The sequence below is a fragment of the Chaetodon trifascialis genome, chromosome 12 (genome assembly GCF_039877785.1).
Source record: "Chaetodon trifascialis isolate fChaTrf1 chromosome 12, fChaTrf1.hap1, whole genome shotgun sequence".
NCBI lineage: Eukaryota > Metazoa > Chordata > Actinopteri > Chaetodontiformes > Chaetodontidae > Chaetodon > Chaetodon trifascialis.
In genome coordinates, this window is record NC_092067.1 from 24,495,088 (window position 1) to 24,512,574 (window position 17,487).

At 46.0% G+C, this 17,487-nt stretch overlaps 2 protein-coding genes across 2 annotated transcripts; both read right to left on the bottom strand.

Annotated features, from left to right (window-relative positions):
• Positions 1 to 98: 98 nt before the first annotated feature.
• On the bottom strand, positions 99 to 13,550 carry pgap1 (post-GPI attachment to proteins inositol deacylase 1). The gene is made up of 26 exons (XM_070976634.1): positions 13,271 to 13,550; positions 11,910 to 12,063; positions 10,452 to 10,627; positions 9,806 to 9,977; positions 9,432 to 9,592; positions 9,166 to 9,218; positions 9,018 to 9,084; positions 8,829 to 8,934; positions 8,680 to 8,738; positions 8,481 to 8,564; positions 8,249 to 8,298; positions 8,105 to 8,156; positions 7,952 to 8,029; positions 7,367 to 7,442; positions 7,207 to 7,280; positions 7,065 to 7,116; positions 6,923 to 6,989; positions 6,740 to 6,845; positions 6,571 to 6,609; positions 6,287 to 6,471; positions 5,915 to 6,145; positions 5,637 to 5,772; positions 5,482 to 5,532; positions 5,185 to 5,396; positions 4,419 to 4,523; positions 99 to 4,331 (listed from the first exon to the last, which is right to left on the bottom strand). Exons 1-26 carry the CDS (start codon positions 13,400 to 13,402, stop codon positions 4,193 to 4,195), a joined length of 2,817 nt encoding a protein of 938 aa, XP_070832735.1. The 5' UTR covers positions 13,403 to 13,550; the 3' UTR covers positions 99 to 4,192.
• A 1,111-nt stretch (positions 13,551 to 14,661) lies between these two features.
• Positions 14,662 to 17,282, bottom strand: maip1 (matrix AAA peptidase interacting protein 1). The gene is made up of 6 exons (XM_070976761.1): positions 16,951 to 17,282; positions 16,470 to 16,541; positions 15,999 to 16,125; positions 15,410 to 15,560; positions 15,245 to 15,324; positions 14,662 to 15,157 (listed from the first exon to the last, which is right to left on the bottom strand). The coding sequence occupies exons 1-5, from the start codon at positions 17,263 to 17,265 to the stop codon at positions 15,246 to 15,248; spliced, it is 744 nt and encodes a 247-aa protein (XP_070832862.1). The 5' UTR covers positions 17,266 to 17,282; the 3' UTR covers positions 14,662 to 15,157; position 15,245.
• Positions 17,283 to 17,487: the final 205 nt, after the last annotated feature.

The following is a 17,487-nucleotide window of genomic DNA, read 5'->3' on the forward strand; positions in this document are numbered from 1 at the left end:
TTAGGGCGGGACAACTTGCACCTCTCTTTAAAGCACATTCATTTCATCTTCATAACCATAAAAAAAACGAGCGCATGTTCATTTTTCTTTGTTTTATTGCAACAACAATGGTGCCAAAAATTGCACAGTTTGCCCATTTACAACCACATTAGATAAAAATGTGAGAAATATAAAAACATCAAAGCAATCCATTTTGACACGATAAACCTGAGGAGGAAATACTATTCCACACCAGAGCCTCACCAGGAAATGGAAATAAAAGAAAGTGAAGTGGCATTATTAACAAAGGTCAGAGGGCTAACTAGCTCTGCACAACAGGGACCAGCTAGCAGGAGGTTACAGGTTTTAAAGTCACTCTAGGCAGAAGCAAAATGAAGGAAACTGAACGGTTACAGACGTTAAAGCACTTTAAGACAGCTGTAACATTTAATAAGCTTTTATGTCCACACTGCCAGATAAACACTGGAAAAAGATCCGATTTAATTACATTTTTCATTGCTGGGATGGAAAATCATCATGAACACAAACTGGATTTTCAGCCGTCTCTCCATCAAAATCTGACTTTTCAACGGCGAGCAGCTTTGTTTTTGTGCCACGGAGGCCGATGTCGGCCGTCATTTTAAGTCATTTCTGCGGAGGATGTGTCAAACTGTGGGAGTTTGCTGCAGTTCGCCTCGAAACGCCTGAACGTGTTCATGAAACGCTGAGTCAAACCCGGAATAAGCAGCAGAAGCTCATTATGCAGCGCAGACACGTCACCTGTTAAAACGCGATTCGAAAAAGGAGTTCGGTTTGACAGAGAAGCTTCTTTCTTTGTTTCTGAGGTTGATTATTCAGAAAGCAGTTTAGCTTTTGGCAGCCGCACAGATTTGACACATTTATCCGTCAGAGCGAGCGGAGCGGATGCCAGATTTCTATTAGTGCTTTAATTTAAAAGCTAAGAAGACACAAACTGAGGATCTGAACTGGAGTCTGTCTGTAGAATATTTCAGGGTTTGTTTTTTAGGTCATCCAAAACGCTGCGTTAGTGAACGGACATTTGATTGATAAGATAATCAAATAAGACACCAGGAAACCAAAACACTCATTTTTGACACAAAGCAAAGTCGCCACGAAGGACACGTGACTTTAAAAACCTTCTGCATGTGAAACCGTCATCTTAAAGCCTCCCCCCACTCAAAAACCCACGTTTAACTCTTGTTCCTACAGCTGAGTGTTTGTGCAGAAGGATGCATGAGCAGTTTTCACATTCATCTGCTGGAAAACTACGTTTTCTGTTTCAGTGTTGGACGTATTAAACGTCCACCGCACAAACACTCAGAACAGGCTTTTCAGAAGTGGTTAAACTTTTGACACATTTGCATTATCATAGATTTTTTAATGAGGGAGAAGGAGTAAATATCAGTTTTACAAGATTAAAGAACTCTTTTTGTGCAAAGCTCATATCAGAAACACACTGTTAGTCAAATCCTGTGTTTCACACACGTCCTAAACGCGTCTGGTGGGGATCTTTAAGTTAAAACAGCGGTTCGTTTCCACTGATTCCAGAACAGTTAAAGTGGAGAAATGGTGCTTTCGCTCGTGAGGATCTGAATTCAAAGGATAAATAAATGAACACTGTGGATGACAGATGGAGACATTTTCCAGCGCATAGCAGCGGGACCACAGTCTGTTTAACCGGCTTTAAAAATGGCAGTATTAAAGATCCAGAATTTGATTCCCTTCACCTCATTTTAAACGTTCCCACCGTCGTCTGGTCCGAAAAAACCAAAGCGTCCATTTCCCTCGTGTTTACATCTGGAACTACGAACATGATCACAGTGAACACCGATACAAATCACATTTATATTTTTAGAAAACTCTCTTCTCTTCTAGTTTGTTCTACAAGGTAGTGAACGCCACCAACTCACGACGAGGCAGACGATGTGCATCTCAAAGCGCTAAAACTGCACCAGACGGACAAGTGCACAGAAAAGCCGACCACTTACACCACGAGGACTTCAGAGACTGACACACGAAGACACATTCAGCGCAGGTACATTCACATCGGGCACGGCGGCGGCGTCTTCGCACGGTGTGTCGACTTTGTGCGATTGTGTGTTTGCTGCAAAGAGCGATTGGTCCCTAACGAACTCATCTTTAGTGTCTAGTTATTCTTAAGTCACACAAGTCGAAAATCAAACTACCCTGTGAGTAAACGCATCCACGCAGAGCGGGCGAAGTACGCTTCTACGCGTCCGCCGCAGGCCTTCGTCATCGAGCCGAGACGCTGCTGCCGAGGACCGAAGCCGACAGGCATGTACGAAACAGATGAAGCGCTGCAAACGGGAGGAAGCAGGAAGGCACAGCAGCTGCTTCACGGGCGCGACGGGCTGTGAGCAACAGCAAGACACGAGTTTAAAGCCAAAAGAAGACGGTTTTTAAGTGGAAGTCTGGTGCAGCTGTCAGGTGGCAGATACTCTGAATCACTGCTCGTTAGCTGGGGTTAATCTCTTCTTCAATGCATGGATTCATTAAACTTTGCTGTTAAACTGACAGACGATTAATAATTAACAAGAACAGCTGAAGTCAGAAAGCTCCTATATGTCAAAACACACAGGAAACAGTTTCTTCTTCTAACACTTCAAATTAAAGGTCAAAGTCTGGTCACATTCTGCTTTTCTCTGCTTCCTGCTTACAAGCACTGTGTTTGTATCGGATATTTCCTCTTCCTCCGTGCCGTGGAGCTGCGCTGTCGTCCAAAACCCCAGCAATGAGCCACACTGTGGCACCGGCCGACGTCTTCCTTCATCACCACGAACACACACACACACACACACACCGTCCAGTGGCCACAAACACTCAGTACAGCAGCAGATGTGGATTAATCCGCCACTGAAAATAGTCCCAGCTAATGTCCTCCCGTTTGAGCGACATTTGTCACAAAGTAAAGCGAGCAGCTGTTTTAGGAAGTTGAGCCTTTTCTTTTAAACTTTCTGTGAGCACTTTTTAAAGATTCTTCAGTGGGAATCAGAGCAGCTGAGAGCCACGGCCACGGCGAGGATGTTGAAATGTTGAGACGAGATATAAACACACCGCTGGAGGTTCGTTGAAAACACAGAACAACTCCAGCCTCGTGCTCCAAGTGCTCTCATATAAGACAAAATATTCAAACGGCCACAAGATTTTCTGTTGCTGGAACCTCAAGAATTGATTAACGTCTGCACGTGTGGCTGAAACGCAGTTCTGTGATCAGTTTTACATTAAAAGGTAGTTCAAACAAACAGAAGTAAGACAAAAGGTGTTGAGCTCCTCGTTCGTGAATATCTCTCAGGTAAAGCACGTCAGCTGTGCTTTAATAAACAGCTCATTAACTGCTAGCCTCGGTGCTGCAGCAGCACAAAGGAAACTAAACCATAATCCTTCACCGGACATAAATCCTCAGCTAACTGCAATGGAGATAAAATGATTCAATCAATGCTCAGAAAACCGTATCTGCTGATACAAACACATAGACGCTGTGTGGAGTACTGAGCAGTAACACACCACGAATAAAAACACCCCGCAGACCTCCAGAGCTCGCACTCGACGCCGCACGTCCGTCCTCAGAGACACACCCGCCGAGCAAGTCGATTGGACGGACAGACGGACAGACAAAGACTCTTTCCACTGGAGTTGGATCAACAAAAAGACGCCGTCACCTGTTCTGTGGCGGCGCTGCAACAGTCGACAGCTAAAGACAACAAACAGCGAGACGCCGTCGCTAAGCAGTAGGCAGTGTAGGAGTTTACAGCACAGCGGCCGCAGCGAGCGACGCCACCGCGGACACCATGAAGAAAAGTAACACCCTGTAGTGGATCTCTAGTAACAGTAGCTTCACTGGTTGTGGAGTTCTTGCTCCTTGAAGGCAGAGCTATAGATATACAGAGTAAGGCAAACTTGGTTTCAGGTCAATCCTTCAGAGCCATATTTGCGCCAAATGCTCCGAGGCCATTACATCCTGAATGGTGGTGTAACTGCCACGGAGCTTTTTGCGCCAACATCGAGCAGACAGTTCCCCGAGCTATGTATGTCTATGGCTCTGCTCCACGGCAGCTGGACAGACCGAGTCTCCCCGGGACAAATCCGCCTCAACCGGCGTCAGTGAGTGAAACTGGACTTCAGAAAAAGGCTTTTTATGGTAGAGATGTGGACTGAAAGCAGCCAGGTACCATCAGAGCAGGCAGCACAAGGCCAGGGGGGCCAGCGCCGCCAGCAGGAAGTAGGTGATCCTGTAGAGGTGGAGCGGAGAGAAGGTCACCATGGCGATGGCCAATGGGAGAGGGAGGCAGGATGTCAGAGGCAGGAGTTTGCTGAGAGAGACGGAGAAAGAGCTGAAGCTGAATGTTGTGATGGGACATCTAACGGGAAGGTGCGCGTTAGTGGCGACGAGCTCTTACCTGCTGCTGAGCTTTAAAGTGTTGCAGTTAATAAGCAGCATGTACACAGTAATTACAGGCACAATGTGAGGCCAGCAGGGGTCAGGATCCAGCTGGGTGGAGTACCTGCAGAGGATCACAGCGCAGGTTAAACACACATTTCTTATCTGCCTTCGTGCTGCTGCGTCGAACATCAAGGTGAGTTTCATTGGAGAAATCATCTTCAGTGTATAATTATATTAGGGAATATTGAGGGGTTTTATGCAAATGACCATGAAGGAATTAGGACAGTCCTGTTTTTAACTCTGCTGAAGTCAAGATTAGACAGAGCTCCACCAGTAAAGACTGAACAGGTGTATTTGAGAAGCATTAACGGAGCTGATATGCTTTGCTTGACGAAACGAAAATGTCTCCTGACGCGTCACAGTGCTGTGAAGCCGGACACGATTGCTGTGCAATTCATGAACTAGTCTGACAAACCAAGAGCTGCACCATAACAACACAACACCAGACGTTATCAAGCCTTCGCCTCTCGGCCTCTGCAGTGCAATGTGGGTAATCACAGCGTCTCTCTCACCTGTCTCAGACTACGGCTGCAGGCCTCAGGTAGCCTAACTGGAAAACCGTATCCGACTCGATTTGCATAATTGGTCCTGTTGCTGTGGCCGCTCTGTTTTTGCTCATGTAGGAATTAGCATTGGTCTTAACAGATCCATGGCTCTAATTAGCCTTCTTTAATATGAGGCGGAGGTTAGCTTCCTTTCTAATGAATGTTTTAACACAGTACCTCAGGTTGCGGATCCAGTGGAGGAGTGAGGGTGCGATGAGGATGACGGGAAGTGTGAAGAGCGCCGACAGGCAGAGGTGGAGCTGCAAGTCATCCCTCACCTCCTGCAGCACACACTCCGACAGCAGGGGGGCGCCGTTACATTCTTTAGACTTGCTGAAGGATTCAGCATCGACCGTGCCGTTCTCAGATTCTTTGTGCCTGCGGGGTGCCTGGAAAGATGGAGGAAAACTTCCATTAGCATTCATCAGATTGAAGTTCTGCTGCTGTAACTGGAGCAGAGCCTGAAAATCTTACCAGATTCAACATGTGGCTCAAAGATCTTTCTGTCATCTGCAGCCTCAGCACCTGAACGCCCCGCAGCAAACAAACACAGATGTGTTAATTATCGACGCTACGCCGTAAAATGGCTGGAAAGGGCTCCATCTGCATTAGCACGTCTCAAAACTCACCCTGTAAAGGTGAAGCAGGAAGGCGGCAAAGACTGCCAGCCCCCCACAGGACGTCCCGCCCACAACAGTCAGACACAGAGTGACGAGCAGCTGCGTCCGCGGCTGCAGGGTTCCACAGTCTCGAGAGACAGACGGTCTGTAAAACAGCATTGACAGTCAGAAACGGTCCTTAAAAACGAGCTCTTACAGTTCAGTAACTGTACGAGACTTTTAAGACGTGCTAACAGAAGGCGTATTCACAGCGCCGCTCAGGCTCAGCTTCACACGTCCAGTCACACCTGTGCAGCGGAGCCAATATGAGCGAGACCAGTCGCATTATGAGACGGAAGAGTGTGCTGCCCCAGTATGCAACAGCCGCCCCGAAGATGTACAGCAGAGGGGACAGCAGGTGGGGCCACCCATCAGCTGGAGCCACGTCCTCCTGAAACGATGCATCAGGGGTGGTTGGAGGGAGGGTGTCCATCAGGGGGAGGCAAAGAACTGACCAGACCTCTTGGAACCAGCTACAGCTGAGAGGAGGGAGGAGGAGGAGAATAAGGTGACTTTCAAATTAAAGTCAAAAAGGTTGTGAGATGCATTTAAACGCTCTAAAACGTCCAGAGCGAGGACTTCAGATAACACCGTTAACACAACAGGCTTCCAACGCCTACCTAAGCAAGCTGTGCAGAATGTAAACGGGCAGATTGACTTTATGAGGCTGCAGGCCTTTGCCCACCACCTGGCTCATGTCTGCAGGTCTCCTCGACTTCAGGATAGAGCACAGCTGCCCCCCGCAGGCCAGGAGGAGGGTTACAGCCGTGTACACAGGCACCATGGGACCACAGAACCTCAGAATCTGTCGACACGAGAGAGAGAGACGATCAGACCGGGCACAATATTCTACTCACTACAGTCCTTTAAAGAAAGAAAAAAAAGATAAAAGATAAAGTCGTACCTGTCCCAGCACTCTGGGTAATGAAGTCCTTACTGACACCTGAGGTTAAAACCAGAACACATCATTTATTTCTTGTCACATTTTAACCTCCTGACTGATGATAAACACCATGTTTGTCTTCATGAACGAGGGGAGGCTGTAGTTCTTCCCAGCAGCTGAGGAGCAGTACCTTATACTGGCAGTTGGGGGCAGTGTGGAGCTGAAGGAGGACACCTGAGGCGTTGTCTGGACGACTTGTGTGGAGCATCCCTGAGATCTCAGTCACTGACGGCACGCTGGCAGGCGGAGGACAGAAACAGTGAGTACGACAGCCAGAAGAAGACGCCTGGGTACGAACGTGGACGTCGCTCACCTGACTGTGGTTAGAGAGTCCTCTCGAAACCACGGCACGTTCATCCTGTACACGCTGGACAGCCGGTCTGCGGACACACAGCGACTATCGTTAGATGAACATGAGCGTGTGTGCCTGCTGCTCTACCGCAGGACAAACCTACCTTTATGCACTTTACACTGGCTTGCAACAGTCATTCTGAAGGCCTGATAGACCTAAAGACACAGACGCGTTCAGAGGTTAGTGACTCAGCAGAAACAGAGACGCTGAGTCCAGCAAGGACCTGATGCAGTCACGAAAGCTACCTGGTGAAAGTGCTGCAGCTCGATGGTGTGAAGGAGTCCGGAGGAGTTGACCGTGACGTCGCTGACCGTCAAACCTGCAGAACCAACAGTCACTGAAAAGGAACGAGTCTTTTTTTTCTTCTGGCTTCAGAGAATCAGCCTAAACAGAAAGACAACTCACCGAAGGACAGGACATGTGGCACCGGGACGGACAGAGCCTGAGATTCTTGTCTCTGCCACTCGCACTCCACCGTGAACTGTGGACAGACAAACTTCATGATGCCGTTTGTACAAATGAACAGAGATGATTCAAAGTAAAGTGCTTCTCCTCGGCTTCTCTGTCCGCTCTTCTGGACTTCAGGTCGTCTCAGACGTTTGTATTTATATCATCAGGCCAAACTTTTCATTTGTAAGTACATTGTGACCAAACACATGCAAAGCTAATGCCATTTTCACCACCTCAGCAGTGCTTTGTTCATAAAAAGATGTTTGCAAGCCGTGACGGTGAAGTCACGACATGTTAGCGTTGTCACTGCGAGCATGTTAGCATGCTGAAGTTAGCAATTAGCTCAAAGCACACCTGTGCAGAGCAGACATCAACCTCCATGAAGTGCCAAACACTGCAGTTCCTCCAATGGCCACTTGAAGCTAGCTTCAAAAGTGAGTCAGTCCCCATAGACCTCCATATTAAAATGCAAAACTCTACAGCAGAAGCAAATATGTTTGCAGCCCGGTAAAAAACGCGGTCACAAAGGGTTTCAAATACCTGTCTGCCGTTGAGGTTGGAGGCTGAAACAACCACATGAGTGACTGAAGACAAGTCACTGAGTCTCAGAATCAGGACCTGCGGAGGACAACGGACATTATGAGCAACCAGCAGCAGCTCGGACGGGACGGCGTCTCTTTAGAGGATTTTTACCTTGTACGGCGGCAGAAGCTCAGTCTCCATGGACAGATCCACCGTGTGCACGCTGAGAAACGAGACAGAAACACATAAATCATCGAGCCACGAAAGACATCACAGTAAAATCAGGACAGCGGGGACGAGATCTGAGGATCTTACCACGAAGGGCCGTTCTTGTGCGTGCAGCCGTACACCCAGCTCGTCATCTCCTGTCGGACAGCGACAGCAAATCAGAGCTGAATCTTAAACACTGAGCTGTCATTTCATTTCGCTCCAGTCAATCATGTACATGCACGAATCACCAAGCAGCTCAAAGACGTGAGTCAGCGACGTGGGCCATCGCAAAGCCTGAAGGGATGACAGCAGTAACACAACAGCGCCGGAGGCTCACCAGGTTGTTGCTCCGGCAGTAGAAATGGGTGTAAGCTTTCCTTCGACTCGACAGGGCAAACAGGAAGTACTTGACCTGTCCCTCCTGTAGACAGAGAGCAACACCTGCGTCAGGGCTTTGTTTTCTCTCATCATTCATCAAATAACTGGCTGAAATCACATGACCATGGTTCATTCATTCATTCATTCATTTCTGGTACCTTGGGTGTGCTGTAAGCCAGACGCAGCGTGTTCACTTCACTCCACGCTTCAGGAAAATCTGGAAAACAGAAAAGACAAAGAGAAAAAAGTCACTCAAACGAAATATTTCAAACACACAGAAAAACATGAAGCACAGTTTCTGTCTCACCTAAGATGGAGACGGAGGCGTCCTGACTGTCTCCCAGCAGTCTGACCGGGTGTCTGATGAAGTGGTGGCTGAGCACAGACATTTTCTTCTCTGGGTTTTCTGTGAACTAATGAGAACACGCTGATTAGCTCGGAAACGGTTTGTTCGTTAACAGGTTAAAAAAGGCGCCTTCAGGCTTGTCGTTCTGACCTGTCTGGTTTCTGGATCGATGAGGTCGAAGAACGCCCGGACAGTGGCGAGAACGAGCTCTTTGCACCTGAACGCAAACACACCGCACGTTATCGTCTGCACGTTAGTCAAATACAGATCTGAATGGATGGAAGCGCCGTGTTTTTACCAGACGATGGACAGATGGTCGGTGGACACCCAGGTCCTGGGGACAGCAGTAGCCTTGACAAAAGCAAGAAGACATCAGAGGGAAATGTGCTTAAAGTGTGCAGGAAGTGAAAGACTCTGTGGTTCTGATTGGCTGTTTTCATCTTGCAAATGCCATTACGAGCACTAGAGGGAGCCAGAGGATCCGACTGCTTTCATTTTTTATATTTAGAGGTTTTTCTAAAAGTTACCTACTGAACTTTTAACCAATTGCTTAACAATACGTACCACCAGGGACAACTTATTGGGGTCTCCTGGGGGACAAGGGAGGGACGTCAGGCCAGAGCGGACCTGGTAGTCACGATAACCACCCCCGACAGACAGAACGGTGACATTCCTGAGCTTGTTCGCCTGGTTCACCCACTTCTGTCTGACCGCAGAGTAGAAGTCTACAAAGAGCAGGACGAGAGGGTTAAAAACAGGCAAAGATGAGCATTTATCTGAACTCATGAAGTATTTTATAACAGCTACGAGCTTTAAAAGTCTTTCGTAAGAAGTCTACGTTAACAGCCTGCGCTGATAGATGAAATGTGTGACGGCCTTTAAGGTCAGCGTCAGTTCAGCAGTCACATGTTTCACATCAGCGTGAGAGCCGCCCTCACCCAGCAGGTACGGGTCCAGGGCCAGCACCGGGGCCAGGTGAGGGGAGGCCTGGGTGATGATGAGGCTGACCAGGTTGGTGTTGAAGCGGGGCAGAGTGTAGAGCGCCCGGGCCACCACTCCCCCCATGGAGTGACCGACGAGCACCACGCTCTGCGGGGGGGTCTTCAGGTGCTGACAGGCAGAGAACAGACTCAGGTCACCTACTAGAAAAATGAAAAGCTTCATTTGCTTTAGAGATTAGAGATTAGCTGCTGTGACTTTTGAGGGCTGCTCCTATCTTTAATCTCTGCAGTTTGTATCTTAGAGCTGGTTGCAGGACAAGTTTTACTGCTGTCAAAAGCTGCAAACTGGCATCCATCCTAAGATAAAACACCTCTGTCCCAGTGTCCTTTATCCCCTGCAGGCTGACAGACGTGAATATTTAATGGACGCTGGAATATTGACCTGACTGTGAATGCTGATTTCCCTCCTCTGAGTTTATTCTGGTGCTTCGTCAACTTCTTTAGAGATCAGAGGGATTAATTAAAGGCAGAGGTGATGAAGCGTGATACGTATCCCCCACACTGAAACAGTACTCCGCCTGCAACATCCGTCATCCAGACTAAGTAACCCTGCCTGACAGGTGGATGATATTTGAGGCCTGACCTTGTAGAGCCTCAGGATGGCCTTGATGCTCTCGTGCAGGAAGTGCGTCTGCCTGAGCAAGCTGCCGCCGTAAAGGGCCACCAGCTCCTCGTTGAAGTCCACGGTGAACACGTTGAAGTGGAGACCCCCCTCCATGTTTTCAGCCTTCCTCAAAGCCACGGAGCCCAGGGAGCGAGCTGCACAAGGAGAAGACGACGGTGAGGTCCTGAACTAATCACCGCACGCTCGGCTTCAACGCTGCAATAATAATTCATGCACCGCTCTTGTGTGCAAATTATTTTTTACACATTTTGAATTATTGATTAGAGTCACCGCGTTTTGAGCTTCCTCAGGGCAGATCTCCGTGACCTAGAAAGAAAACTCTGGCTTTCCTGCTAAAAAAGCTCATTAAATTTACAAAGACCAGTTTCCTGTGTGGAAGACCCCTGAAACAGACCAGCCGCACCCTGATCTCATCTGACGCCAGCGCGTCATCAGCCTGGGAAGCTTAAACTGCCGCTGTTAGAAAACATCAGCTTGAACGAGAACTTAGAGAAACAAAAGTCATGAAAAGACCAAAACCAAACCACCATCAGTCCATCTTTTAACCCTCAGAGCCAAGCACACGTGTGTTCCTGCTGAGGATGCGTATTTTCAAAATAAAGCTTCATGTCTAAAACAGGCCGGCTCACTTCCTGAAACAGCTGATGGCTGCAGACTGCAGCACATTTCACTTTATCAGGAGTATGGTGCCTTTGACTGGGACTATTTTCAGCTGTGGATTAACACAAATGTGGTGCTTCAGTGAGTATTTACGGCTGCAGCTTTACAGTGTGTGTGTGTGTGTGTGTGTGTGTGTGTGGTGTGTGTGTGTGTGTGTGTGTGTGTGCTCATGGCAATAAAGCAACAGAAGAAGAAAATCTACCTCTGACTACACAGAAAACACCTGTTAGCAGGATCCACTCGTTGGTTTGGGTCTTTTCATGACATCAGTCTGTGTCCTATGAGGAAGTACCAGCAGCCACAGGTAGATGTGGTTTAGGTGTGACTGCGTCTTACAGAACAATGGCCGCCGTTAATCACCTGCCAAGTATTTTTTGGAAGCGCCCTTCCCTTTTCCAGCCCCAACGAACGACTTCCTAGAGCTTCTGTGCAACAAAGCATACGGCGGATCAGGTTATCTTTTCACGGCAGAAACACAGGTGTGTAACTCAAGGTGCACACACCTTTAAAACGATACAGGAGCCTTTGCACGACAACAAAAAGGACAAAAACCAAACACACAGCTGGAAAATGGTTGCAAAAGCCAGTTTTTCTATGAAGCTCATGTCCTCAAACATCCTCCTCTGGTCAAAGACGTCACCTGCGACACCTTTCACTGACCTCTTTCCACCTGTTGCTGCTGGCTGATTTAAATGCTAATCCTGAAACCCTCTTTGAATAACCTTTATTAACCGTACATTAACATCATGCACTTGCCTTGTTTGTAACTGCCAGCGTTTCCGGGCAGGAAGAGCACAGGTGCACCGGTGAGTTTGAGCGCTCGGGTCTCCTGGGCGTAGAGACCCTCCCCGTAGAGGTAGAGGCCGTACGCCGGGTAGAGTCTGGCCACGCGGCGAGGCAGAGCCACACGCTGTCAGGACAACACAAACACAGCTCATTAACCTTTCGTCACGGTTGTAAACTCATCACGTCTCGCTATAAAACACACACATTAGGGTGGACGCCAACTGGACAGCAGGCAGATAAGACCTCCACCTCACCTGTGTTTTTCTAAAAGCCTACAGTTCATTCTGCTGTTATGGGCGAAGCAATGAGACGTGGAGGAAAGTCCACACATGTTGTACATCCTGGGCTGGGTGGTATCGATTAGAGCTGATACGACGAGTCCTTAAGGAAAATATTAATCTGAAAGGATTCATAAATCTATAAAATAAACTACTAAACCTTTGCTGTACTCGTGAATTTTGGGCATTTTCAGCTGTTGGTTGAACAAAACAAGCTTTTTGAAGATGTAAACTTTGAGTTTGTGAAATTATAATGAACTTATTGTGTTCATATCTGCTTTTATACCAAACGATTAATCAAGAAAACACTCGGATGCCAAATATATTTACAAGCAGCAGCCAAAATCAGATGTAATGGCATTGATCCATTCTGTTGTAAAGAAGGGCAGAAAACTGAGCTTTATCACAAAACTGATGACTGTGATTTCACCGTGTGATCTGTCACACTGATCTGTGAAATCTGACTTTTCTCCTCTTATTATTAACAGAATAATCAGCCTTTTCCGTGTATTCACCACGAGCTCCACAGCCCTGATTCAAGACTCCATTAGCAGCATGAACAGAGATTAGATTTTCTTAGATATGTGGGTCTCTTTCTATTCTTTCTCCCATATAACATAACAAATGGGCTGTGTGCAGTCAGGTCCAGGTCCATACAGCCCACCGCCCCCAGCTGTGCTCCACTTCTGGCCAGATGAACACACCAGAGGCAGGAAGCAGAGGAAGGCGACCTATATTTCAATGCTAACATCGTGGACTACCTACACCTGTGTAACACACGGATCCAAGCAGCAGCTGATTAATGGCTTTATAACCTTGCTCATTTTGGCTACCGTTCATCCGATCCGCACACCTCCACGCGCAGGGGTGAGCGGGTCCACAGACACGAGCGCAGGCAGCGCTTCAGCTAACGTTAGCAGGTCCCAGATGATTGACGCCGTTTAAACCAAATTTAGCGCTGGGGTGTGTTTAGCCTCACAGCGCGGCATGCTAACGGCTAATTTACGGACACTGTCGGAGGAGAGAGGTGAAATAATTAGCCAGGCTACTCACCCGATATTCCGGGTATTCAAACATGTATGTCATACTGCATCTGTTCTCCTCGAAGCCAGTCAGCAACTCTCGCAGGCCAACCGCCAGAAGCCCCAGAGACAGCCCGTAAAAGGCCACAATGGCGGGTTTCATGGTTGTCTTCCCGCTCTGGCTTTCAGAGTTTACAGGTGCTTCATGTCCATGTTTTTATTCCCATTCTGCTAACCCGTCGCCGCGTAACACACCTCTCAGGCTGTCACACTCACCGGCTGAACCTCACTACTGGAACCACTTACTATACAAACAGCGGTGATTGGCAGGTTTTTCGGCCAATGGGAGAAGGGAACGCGAGGGAGTGGGCCAATAGGAGAGCAGCTTGCGAGTGACACCATAATGTATAAGGAATTGCTAAGTTTAGCTGCTTCTGCTAAGTATGTACTGTTTTTCTTCATTTTACTTTTTCATTTCAGCGCTCTTTTACTTTTCTTTTAGGAGTGTTTTACATTGTAAATGGCCTTAACCAAAGCTTCATTTGTGCTTCTATGTCTTTAAAATGCCTTTTTTCAATTATTATATTTTAATTTCAATCCTTCAAACCATGTATGTTTTAAGATAATAAGATATAAAGGTAATAAGATCTTGTATGACATCCATGCTTCAAATATAGAATAATAATTGAAAATTGTGCAAGCAAGTCTCATGGTCTATGCACTCATCTTCTCTGAGATAACATAAGATAACATAAGATATGACTTTATTGGTCCCACACCGGGGAAATTTAGTTTATCATTTGATGTAACATGGAGATAGACATGACATGATGCTGCAGATCCTACTGAAGGGAATAAGAAAATCAATTATACTTCAATTACTCCATTATTTGTGTTAACATTTGCAAATATCCATTACATCTGTACAAATTTCTTGTGCACTAATACATATTTTTTACTGTCCTGTGTATTTTTTACTGTGTTATACATTTTCTACCATGCAATAGTTAATTATAGTTAATAATTATCCATATCTTACTTGTGTGCAATTCAAAGTTTTTCACTGAGAAACTGACTCATCCTTCACAAGGCAACATTATTTTATTGTACATATAATAAAGCTGATTGTATTTTGTATCCTTTCTTTATTGTCTTTGTTCTCCTTTTTATTCTTGCTGTCTGTAACAACGACATTCCCCCAGTGTGGGATCAACAAAGTTTTATCTTCTAAATTATGTGAACACAGTACATGCTGAGTGAAGACGACACTAAAGGAAATTAATGGCACATTCTTAATTTTTTTTGGTTCTTTAATAAAACAATCCCAGGTGTGCTGCAGCTCCATCAAAGTGCCTTAACCCTCGCAAACACTTACAGTACATATACAGCAGGTACTTCAGGGTGTTTGGGTGTTTGCAGCAGGTCAGATGTTTTGTGTGGCTGTGGAAGCGAAGCTGGCACATTGAACAGCAACATCTTTAGACCACACAGTCCTTCATAGAGAAACACAAGTTCTCTACTTGGGAATACAGACAACAGTGAATCTTAGAATAGGAGGAAAGAAAGATGAAGAGGAGGTGGAAAGTAAGCCATTTGCAGGGAGGCCTGACTGTATGGTGTTACGTAATCCTTAAAATAATCCTAGAATTCATTGAAAATAATATTTGATTACTCTGGCCACATTCCTGAACGTCTTCCCGAGCAAGAGTTCACAAACCTGGTCAACTTTTGAAGGCTGATTTCTGGGAGGACGTCAGAGACGATGACGATAATCATGATTTGCAGCAGACAGTTCTGGTCAGGATCTATGAGGACACATTTGGCTCGTGTCCTTTCTACTGGGACTAGTGGATGAATCCAGGTTTGTCTCTGCGCTCTCCTCCATCCTCACAACGAGGAGATCCGTCTTGTTTTCCCTCTGTGGATTATTTTCAGCCATTTTTCTAAACTCAGTTTAATCAAAGAAAATACTGAGGAGAATCGTGAGTCTTTGACGAGTTTCCACCTTAATCCAAAAGCTTGGAGTATTCTATCCTGGTGATGGTCCAGTCTGGAGTCACTCCCTGAGTAAACTCCCTCTGGAATCTGTCAAAAAGAAAGACCAGAACAAAGAGTTTCAACATTTAATCTGCACCAGTCATTACAGCCTTGAAACGAAAGATAAACTCACTCATAATTTGCAGTCAGCACCCTCTGAGTCTCTGTGTCTCCGTCTTTTTTAAAGGCCACCTGGAAGATATGAATTCCCGCCATGTTGTCCTCAGGAAGACGTGCGCTCGTCAGATACCAGAAACGCATCAGAATACAGACAAACTTTCTGCCTGGAAAAAGAACACTGACGCTTCTTAACACCACACAAACAACCGTCATCCATTCAGCATACATGACATTTACTCTTCAAGAAGTTTCTTCCACTTTTTTCCTTGTACAATGTTTTTTGGGGAGTTTTTCCATCTGAACAGCTCAGCACTGCGATTTTCATTGTTAAGAAAACAGAGGAAACTGTGTATTCGTCTGGGACTATTTTCAGCAGTGGATTAATCCAGGTTTGGTGCTCCAGTGAGTATTTATAGCAGCAGGACGGTGCGCGTGGGATTGAGCCAAAATAAGCCACAGTGTGTGGTCACATGTCACCCAGAGCAACAGTGTGCCTCAATGGTGTGTTTTTAATGGTTCTGGACAATACTGAGGAAAAACAGACAGGTGTCACCAGCCTTAAGCTTTGTACATATCTGTTGAGCTAAACGCTTCATGCTGACCGTTATCATCATAGTAGATTCCGACGTCTTCTGGTTTTGTGAACATGATCTCATCAGACGCTGCAGACAGAGCTTTCTTGTGGCTCGACGGCAGCAAGCTGCACTTTCCTTCAAGCTTTCCAATCAGCTGCAAGGAGAAGACAATTAGGTAAAAATGAGCAGAGAAGTTACACCTGTTATACACAAGAAGGACCTTAAAACAATGCAAGTTTATCCTTTGATAGAACAAAAGATGCCTTGATGATGTTATGTTTAGTGGAGATACAGTTAATCGATTCCTTAATTACTAAAATCTACAAAAGCATTAAATTCTGATTTGTAAAATTTGTCTTTTTAGTTACTGCTTTGTTCCCCAAAGAGACTTTTGGGACAACCTGGCAAACGCCCTTTTTTCTGTCATTCTAAACAATTGTTATAAATAGTTATCCACATAATAATGCAAGTTTGGACTTTCTGGGATCCCATACTCACGTCTTTAGCCACGAGCCCTTCCAAAGCTTCAAACTGACACTGTGACAACAGTCTGGACACGTGTGAGAAAGCCTGCAAGAGTTCACAACAGTTCACAGCCCCATCTCCACCAACTACAACAGAAAAATGCTGCTTTTAAATAAATGCACGAGTCATAATAGTCTAATGATATAACATATAACACTATTAGATCTCTCTGCTGAGAGTACTTTTACTTGTAATATCCTCAGTGCATTTTCCTGATTTTGCTGTAATTACTATAACTTAAGTAACACTTTCAAGGCTGGACGTTTACTTGTGACAGTATTTTTACAGTGTGTATTAACGTTAGTGCTTTTACTACAGTAACGGATCTGAAAACTTCCTCAACAACAAAACAAAATGAACATATTAATAAATAAGGTTTAAAAAATGTGTAGCGGTCAGAGAAGCTGCAGCTAGCTAACACTGTATCAGCTTCTGTTTTCAGGCTTTTACAGACCTGCTTCGCTCCCTCCGTGAACTCTTCAATGTTGAACTCTTTATCGAAGTAAGCTCTGATCAGAAAGTAGTATATTCGGGTGCGTATCCAGGCGAAAGGATTCGGGATGCTCACAATCACCACACTCTGCTTCTGCTGTTGTCTGCCCGGGCCGGAGCTGTACGGACGGACCGCTACTGCCACCGCTCCGGCTGATTGAGAAGGCAGCCGCGTTTTCCCGGACCGATTCAGGATGATACTTTCACTTAAATATAAACGAGTAAAGCTAAATGTTGATGGCACCCTGTAACAACCTCTCAACATGGGCAGCGCCATCTTGGTTCGTCCGAAGCCTTCTTGTCCGTGTACTTGTATCTTCCGGTGAGGAACGAATAATCGATAAAAAAAGACAGATAGTAATTCAACGAAACATGAAGAATATGATAAAATTTGTAGTGTTTACCAAACAGTCCCGATGTTTTGTAAATAACTATCAATATTGTTTTGTTTGGATTTTTTTCTTCTTTTCTTTTAATCCGAGATTCACTTCGCCATTTT

Coding starts and splice junctions, on each gene's coding strand:
- pgap1 (XM_070976634.1), bottom strand. CDS start 13,402: ATGAAACCCGCCATTGTGGCCTTTTACGGGCTGTCTCTGGGGCTTCTG. Junction 8,935..9,017: donor TCGATCCAGAAACCAGACAG/GTCAGAACGACA, acceptor TGTTCTCATTAG/TTCACAGAAAACCCAGAGAA. Junction 7,281..7,366: donor GCCACATGTCCTGTCCTTCG/GTGAGTTGTCTT, acceptor TTGGTTCTGCAG/GTTTGACGGTCAGCGACGTC.
- maip1 (XM_070976761.1), bottom strand. CDS start 17,265: ATGGCGCTGCCCATGTTGAGAGGTTGTTACAGGGTGCCATCAACATTT. Junction 16,542..16,950: donor TCACGGAGGGAGCGAAGCAG/GTCTGTAAAAGC, acceptor GAACTCTTGCAG/GCTTTCTCACACGTGTCCAG. Junction 16,126..16,469: donor AAGGGCTCGTGGCTAAAGAC/GTGAGTATGGGA, acceptor TTCTCCTTGCAG/CTGATTGGAAAGCTTGAAGG.